Source organism: Cajanus cajan, chromosome 7, assembly GCF_000230855.2.
Source record: "Cajanus cajan strain Asha chromosome 7, NIPB_CcT2T_4, whole genome shotgun sequence".
Taxonomy (NCBI): Eukaryota; Viridiplantae; Streptophyta; class Magnoliopsida; order Fabales; family Fabaceae; genus Cajanus; species Cajanus cajan.
Window position 1 is genome coordinate 48,379,789 of NC_138523.1, and position 8,440 is coordinate 48,388,228.

The window sequence follows — 8,440 nt, forward strand, 5'->3', positions numbered from 1 at the left end:
AGGCGATAGCCAAACTCATCTTCACCATAACCGATGAGAGTGCACTTCTTCGATTTTGGATCAAGCTTATTTCTGCCTTGATCACTGATATGCACATATGCTACGCAACCGAAAACTCTAAGATGTGTGAGTTTTACCTCCTTTCCGCTCCATACCTCTTCTGGTATTCTATACTCCAATGGTACCGATGGACCTCGGTTGATCAAGTATGCTGCTGTGTTGACTGCTTCTGCCCAAAACTGTTTTGGTAAGCCTGACTGCATACGCAAGCTTCTGGCTCTCTCAGTCAACGTTCGGTTCATCCGCTCAGCTACACCATTGTGTTGCGGTGTACCAGGCACGGTTCTTTCCATTCTGATTCCGTGCTCATAGCAGAACTTCTTGAATCTGGTGTCTTCATATTCACCACCATTGTCGGTTCTGAGCTTTTTAATCTTCAATCCTGTCTCATTTTCAACCATGGCTTTCCATATCTTGAAAGCCTCAAATACATCTGACTTATGTTTTAGAAAGTATACCCATACTTTCCGAGAGTGATCATCAATAAAAGTCACGAAGTATTGCTTCCCACTAATAGATGAGACAGTCGTTGGACCCCACACATCGGAGTGAACAAGCTCGAGTTTCTCCTTCTTTGGGGTTCTTCCACTTGTCTGAAAGCTGACTCTTTTCTGCTTTCCAAGTATACAGTCTTCACACATGTCAATTTCCACTGACTGAAGACCTGATAATTTTCCTTTAGAGTGCATGATCTTCATCCCTTTCTCACTCATATGGCCAAGTCTTTGGTGCCATAAATTGGGATTGTCATTTGCTGCAACTGCAATTAAATGACACGCTCCTGCTGTTTTGTAAAGAGTACCACTCTTTTTACCACGAGCAATCGTCATTGCACCCTTGGAAATCTTCCAATCATCACCATGGAAGGTCGTTGTGTAGCCTTCACTGGCCAACTGGCCTACTGAGATTAAGTTCTTCGTCAGGTCGGGAATATGTCTGACATTCTTCAATTCCCATACAGACCCTTTTAGCTTAATCTTCACTACACCTTTACCAACAATCTCACAAGATTGTTCATTACCAAGGTAGACTTTACCAAGGTTTCCGGGAACATAATTCTCGAAGAATTCTCTCTGCGAAGTAGCGTGGAAAGATGCTCCAGAGTCTAACACCCAAGACTCCTCCTTGCTCTCCAAAGAGCATATTAATGCATCATCTCTTCCTGAGGTAGAAGCAATATTTGCCTCTGCTTTCGCCTCCTGATTCTTCGGTGCATTCTTGCACTGATTTTTGTAGTGCCCGGTCTGCCCACAGTTCCAACACTTGATAGTTTTTGAGTTGTTAGAACTACGATGATTTCTGGATTTGGACCTATTATCTCTTGATTTTCCACATCCATTTCCTCTGGTTGGAGCCCTTCCTCTTGACTCTGTATGTAATACTGAAGAGGTTGAGGATTCACCCGACTCTCTCCGTCGGATCTCTTCACTGAGAACCAGATCACGAACATCATCTGATTTCAACTTATTGCTTCCCGATGAGCTACTCACAGCTGTGACAGTAGCATTCCAACTTTCTGGTAGAGAAGACAAAAGTATCAATGCTCGTACTTCATCGTCAAATTCAATTCCAACTGAACTCAACTGGGTTGTGACTGTACTGAGTTCATTTAAGTGTTGCGCTACTGATGCGCCTTCCGCCATCCGCAAGTTAAACAACCGCCTCATCAAGTGAACTTTGTTTGAGGCTGACGGCTTTTCATACATACTGGAAAGAGCCGTCATAAGACCCACTGTGGTCTTTTCCTTTGCAATGTTGAAAGCAACATTACGAGATAATGTCAAGCGGATAACTCCAAGGGCTTGTCTATCAAGAAGGAACCATTCATCATCCTTCATGCCCTCTGGTTTCTTTCCTTCGAGAGGTTGATGTAGCTTTTTCTGGTACAGATAATCTTCGATCTGCATCTTCCAAAAGCTAAAGTCCGAACCATCGAACTTTTCAATTTTCACCTTTCCTTCATCTGCCGCCATTGCTCCCACTCAAATCTGACTTCTCGGATCGCTTCTGCCGACAAATTGGTAACGTTGACCAATTTACACTATTCACTATTCACGTGAATAGTACTATTCACAAAATACTATTCACATGAACAGTATTCTCTCCAGCAATTTCGATGAGCTATTCACTATTCACGTGAATAGTACTATTCACGAAAAATACTATTCACATGAATAGTACTCTTGCCAAAGTTTAACAGAAACAACCAGCTCTGATACCAGTTGTCAGGAAAAAATTACGCTGATCTTTCCCATATCTTCAAATTTGAGAATGGAGCAAAATAATTGTGGACTAATAGCACACACAATATTGATAACGGAGTTCGGCCAATACTGCCTACGTCTCCGGGCTGCTGCAGATATTTTACTGAAAAGGGAAATATAAACAGTGTTTACAAAACACTCACAATCTCTCGAAATACTCACAACCACTCACAACCCACGACCCAACTACACCCAGAAAAATTAAGAGCTTCTCTCTCTCTCAATTTTCTTATGTGTTTATGCTTTCGTTGGATTGCATAAAATGAACGGAGTGGCTTGCTATTTATAAGGAACGATTGCAGTGTGAACGCTCCATCAAATTGTGAATTCGGTGGCCTCCAATTTGGAATTCGGTTTCCAAATTCAATTTGATTACTGTGCCTCCAATTTTGATTTCGGTGGCCTGCCAAATTTGATTTCATTGGCAGCCACCTTCTTTGACTTTTCAACAACCAGAATAATAACAATTAAACAGAAGCAAAACTGAATCTCCTTTTTCCCTATAGAAATAATAATAGGCTCTGAAAACAACAAGATAAACTCAGCAGATGCACAAAATAGAAAAATAGAAATCAACGGACACCAAATTTTTAACGTGAAAAAACCCTCAATGTGAGGTAAAAACCCATGAAACCTAGTTCAGTAAAAACTCCCCTAATAATAATCAATAGATACATCACAAGTCCTTCTAGAATTACTAGGGATCACTCTCACTAATATAGTGGATAACAATAGAAGAAAATTCTCAAATAGGTATCTAATCAAACAATAGAGAATCAAAATACATAGAAATTGGTACCAACCACTTCTTCTCCAAAGTTGGTTGCTCCACTCCTTCTCACAAAATTTTTCTTCTTCTCTCTCTTTCACAAAGAGGCACAAAGCACGCAGACACACGAGTCTATGATTTCTCCTTCTTCTGAAAGGTTGATCCCATATACCAAGACTCATTACACCTGATGCTAATACAATTAGTATATTGAGTTTTTTTTTTATTTTGTATTTTTAAATCAACGTGAGCCCAAATAAATTGGTGATGCACTTGACACCCATGGTTATCAACTTTGCAACAGTTGCAAAATTTGTAGTCAATTCCACAAGTCTAAGTGAAACACTTTACCAATAACCGAGCTTTATACAATTATGCCTTTCAATTGATCCACCTGCCTATACATAATTGTGAATACCAATTTTCTTCCCATGGCTGTCTTTCCTCTAGAAAATTCACCATTTTCCAAGTTTGCTATTTTTTAAGTGTTCTCATCTCCTCTAAGACAACCTCCTTTCATTTTGGAACCTTTAGAGCAGCCTGTATATCCTTAGGAATTTTTATTTTTGTCAGTTCAGAAGAGAAGGCATGAAAGACAGGGGATAAATTCTCATGAGACACAAAATTAAACATAGGATATTTGGTACATGACCTTACACCTTTACAAGTGGCAATGGGGAGATTTGAATCATGAGTGTTTCAACATTTGGATCAGAGGTAGACTGAACATGCTGTACATGTTTAGAAATGACATTGCCTGATGGGTTTTCAAATTCATGGTAGTGTTGAGGTTCATTCAATTCCATAGCACTAGTTGGCTCCATTCTATGAGTGATTTTTCTCCTTGATGATACAAAATCAATGGGTTTTAGACCCTTGGTCATTGTAACTGTCTTATTCTTGTCTGTTTCAATAACTTCAGTATCTGGTATAGCCTGCAATTCTTGGTTGCCAGCTTCATTTGACAGAGCTTCAGCTGCCATTCTTTTTAATCAATGCCAAATCTTCATGTTCTATCATGAATTTTCTGCTTCCAAATGTTGCAGAAGAGCTTGTTGTGGGGTTTGGAACTCCTTTGTTCTCCCATACATGTTTTTGTTGTCACCATTTTCACCGTGGTGCGTCCATTCCTGGATTGGAGCTTCACAGCTTTAGCATGTAGCTTTAAGAAGAAATGATAATTCTTATTTCATTGATTAGTTGAAGTTACAGAGAATGATATAACAAGGTAAAGTTGGTTAGGGAATCAAATTACATTCAAATTAATAGATAAGGGGAAAAAAGATAAGGCTAAGATGAATCTGATCTTATTCTAGCCGAAGTTTCTATAAGAATTATTTAAATTTTGAAAAGTAAAAATTCCCAAGTCCTCACAACTTTGACACCCCCTCAAGTTGATGCACACACAACAGCTTAATTCTTTAATGGAAATATTGATTACTTCTTGTTTCTTTTCTGTTCATATGGCTTCCATAGAGGGACTTAAAGCAACTTGAAGTCACACTTTCTGTCAGAAAATTAGAAGATACGGAAAAATCTTCTTACGACACTCAAGCAAACAGAGAAGTTGGATCATCGTCATCATTATCTAATATCCATCGGTATATTTCATTTTCACCTTAAGCTTTTGTTTGGGAATGCTAGGTATGTTAATCCTATTGTTTTAGTTATGTATCTTTAGCTTTATGAGTTATTTTTTTAAAATACCTTTTTAGCTGTTAAAGTGAGAGAAACAGTGATCGAAAATGTCATGAATTCTTTCTCCATCTCTTGGGTTTATCTCCTTCTACTAACAGCCATAAATCATTGGGGTTTTTCATGATTGTTAGTTCTTTTCCTCAATGATTTTTTGTTATACTACATTTTTTGGGGTTTCCGTTGCTTAAAGTACTAGCAATTTGTTTTTTGGGGTGGTATTGGTGGTGTTAGTTAAACTTTCTTGTAATTTCTATAAATTTTGGTGTACTTTTTAACCTCCAGCTTCTTGTATGGTTTAGGTTGAAACAAGGAAATGTGTCATTTAATTACAGGTATTACGTTTTTGCTTCTTTGTGATATGATATTTTTCACAAGTTCTTTGTGGGGATGTTTTCTACTTCATTTTTGGCCCCTTTTGGCATTTTTTGCTGATACAAGAAATGATTATCAATTGATCATGCTGCTCTGTATTCTTTTGTTTTAATTATTTTTTATTAAAAATATTACAGGTATTACAATAATACGTTGCAGAAAGTGGAAGGTAATTTAAATATTGCTCTTAGTCTTTCTCTTGTATTTGGTCTTTCCTACAAGGGTTGCTGAGCTCTAGGTGGTTCTATTTCTCGAGGTTTAGGTGGGTTTATTTGTAACAAGCGGAGAGCTTAATAGCTTTAGCTTAGGGGGATATTTAGAGTATTAACATTTATATAGGAATATTCACATTATAGTCAATTATATTTATGTTGATTTGATTAGAATAATTAGTTACTGGTTCATTGGCCGAGGATTAGTTTTTGCCACCTGAGATTACTCTATAACTGATAGTTAACTCTTTTTTTCTCTTCTAAATATCAATGTTTACTGGCAATCAGTTTATATAGTAACTGAAAGCTTGGATTGCAGTTACGGAAGATTTCTCTTGTCCATTTTGTTTGGTTAAATGTGCAACATTCAAGGTTAAATTTACTTCTGACTACCGATTTAAAGCTCTATGTTTATCAATATGATAATATGAACCTGTTTTTAATGTTTCCGACATGACCTGTTTTAGGGCTTACGATGCCACCTATCAATGTCGCATGACCATTTTAATTATGAATTTTTGGTCAGTAATCTTCAAAACTCTTGCTAGCTTTCTAATCACTTTTGTAGTAAGCCATGGATTCAAGTATAAATTACTTTGCAGGAATTGGAGGATATTCCATCTGTAAATGTGTCCGTGAAAACCAATATTTGGAAACCTGAGGTCAGAACAGTTTGCCCTCAATTTTATTTTTGTATTTAATTTTTGTAAATATACTAAGCATATACTAATGCTTCTTAATATCCAATTGGTTATAACTTGTTTGTTTATTGGTGCCTTATTCTTGAAAATATTAATCTTACTCTTTCATTCAGGACCTCATGTGTTGGGGCTTTAGATTCTATGATTTGAGGCTTGTTTTTTTTTATTTTTTATTCTATTCATCTGTGTCCATACTTTTTATGAAAAGAAATTTGTTGAGAAAGAAAAGAGAGAAAAGTGCTTTCATTATTTTCTAAGCTCCTACACCTTGAATAGGGAAATATAATCGTTTTTGGCCCTTTGGTGCATGGCATATGATTTCTTGATTGGGCTTTCCCTGGCAGATATGTGAAATGATCGCAGAGAGCTCTATTGTTTCAACATGTTTGTCTTCATTTTTTTTTTTATTGTACCTTTGTTATTTCTTATCGTTCTCTTTTAATATTACTCCTTCGATCTCTTTCTAATATTATTTCTTTTATCTAAAACATAAAATATCTATTTTGATTTTCAGCTCAAGTAATGTGTAATTTTAGTTAAAGATAGTTTTATTGTAAGCATGCTCTTTGCCCATGTTTAGCGGCTTTTCACATAGTGTGCATTGTAAAGGTCATTTATGTCTCTTTCCTGTTGAACTTGAGATTTGTTGCTCTGTGCAAGAGATGAAGTCCAATAGCTACAATATTGTTGCTCTGTTACGTAATAGCTTAATCTTGAAGTATGCTCGTTTCCTTTTGATGATATTAGTCTTGTATACAGCATCTTCCTAGAAACATGGAAGCATGAGAAAATTGCTTAAAGTTTTAGCAATAATTCATTTGGAATTTTATGTTTGTTGCTGAAACTTAATAATCAATTTCCCTCCAGATTATTGGAGATGGAGTTGACCCGAGAATTCAAACTTATATCTTTTGGTAAGCTATTTTATTTTGACACTCTTCTGAATATTCTCAGCCCCTCATATGAATACATATTATGAAGTAAAATTGTCTACTAATAATGTCTACATGCAGTGCCAAGCGACCTAAGCGCAGAGACCAATCACTCTTAGAATCTGAAATTCTTGCCAGCGATACTGAGCTTTTGGAGAAACATGATGGTGTGTAACTTACTGCAACTTTATCAAGTATTTTAGTTGGTGATATAATTTATGTTCTACACAGCCAGCAAAATTTTACAAAATTCCAGTTAGAATTTGACATAATTCAATAGTGGTTGTTGGACATGTCAATGTGGTGGGCGGTGGCCGTGGGGATCTCCAATCTTCCTAGGAAATAATAACAATGCCAACTCAGTGTGGCCAAAAACAAAATCTAGCTATTGAATATTTCCCACCACATGTTGAAGGGGCCTTTATGTAGTTGTATGCAAATTACTCCTCTGCACAACGGTAGAAGGCTAAGGATATAAAGCATGAAAAATTAAGGCCTTCTTTTTATTATTTAAGGGTAGAAACTTCTAAATTTGGGTAAAATTCAGGGTAGAAATTGCTAGTTTTTAGGGTTTTATTGAACTATTGTTTTCAAACAGGGTATATATATAACAGTCCGATTCACCTTGAAAACCTAGGTCTGCCTTAGTGCTTCCTCTTCATTAAGGAAAAAAAAAGAAGAAGAAGCAAACATAGAGGAGGTCAATCTCCTAATTGCATAGCTGTGATTTGAGATCTGATCTGGTCCAGAGGAGTGTGATGTCAACCTGGGCAATATAATTCCATGAAATCTCTTGAAGCATTGTGTTCTGGAAAATTTGTAGAAAATCGCCAGAGCCAATGATCATGACCAAATGAGTTGTCTGGTTCTGACTAGTCTCTCTGCCGTCAATAACTTGGATTCAAGATCTTTGATGTCTGTTCTGAGGTTGGGCAGTCACTTAGAGAAAGGCATGCATGATGAATGAGCCAAGGTTGCATGCTTGTTTCAAGTGTGATACAACCATTAATGATATCCAAACAATTCTGAAATCATGCAGGCATGAGCATAGGCTTTGATCACAATGCCATGTCCTTGTCCATTATCCAAATGGGTAACTTCTTTTCATCCTGTTAAAAAGAGACTTATCTTTGGTAACAAGTCACCAATCAAAGCCTTCTATGAATGGCCTCAAAAGTTCCTGTTCTATGTGAGGATTTTTGAAAAATCCAGTGATCTCTGCACCAACTCATGGCATGTTATAACTAATCCCAATTCGAAATTGGAAATATTTTCCCCCTTAAACTTTTGTATACAAGGTTATCAAAGCGATTCAAATAGTGACCAAATTAATTTTTAAATAATGGATCATGAATCATATCAAACCATAGGATTTGGTGATATAGTTAAAAAAAATGGTTTAAAATATATTATATAGATGACTTATAGTGCT

General features: G+C 36.6%; 1 protein-coding gene across 1 annotated transcript in view; it reads left to right on the top strand.

The window, feature by feature from the left end:
• LOC109804991 (polycomb group protein EMBRYONIC FLOWER 2) overlaps nt 1–8,440 on the top strand; it is a 34,453-nt gene that overhangs the window by 12,612 nt on the left and 13,401 nt on the right. The window contains exons 11-18 of the mRNA XM_083059925.1: nt 4,570–4,694; nt 5,091–5,123; nt 5,301–5,332; nt 5,695–5,747; nt 5,843–5,896; nt 5,978–6,037; nt 6,944–6,990; nt 7,090–7,175. Of these exons, the coding sequence (XP_082916051.1) occupies nt 4,570–4,694; nt 5,091–5,123; nt 5,301–5,332; nt 5,695–5,747; nt 5,843–5,896; nt 5,978–6,037; nt 6,944–6,990; nt 7,090–7,175 (490 nt within the window). The remainder of the gene's footprint in view (nt 1–4,569; nt 4,695–5,090; nt 5,124–5,300; nt 5,333–5,694; nt 5,748–5,842; nt 5,897–5,977; nt 6,038–6,943; nt 6,991–7,089; nt 7,176–8,440) is intronic.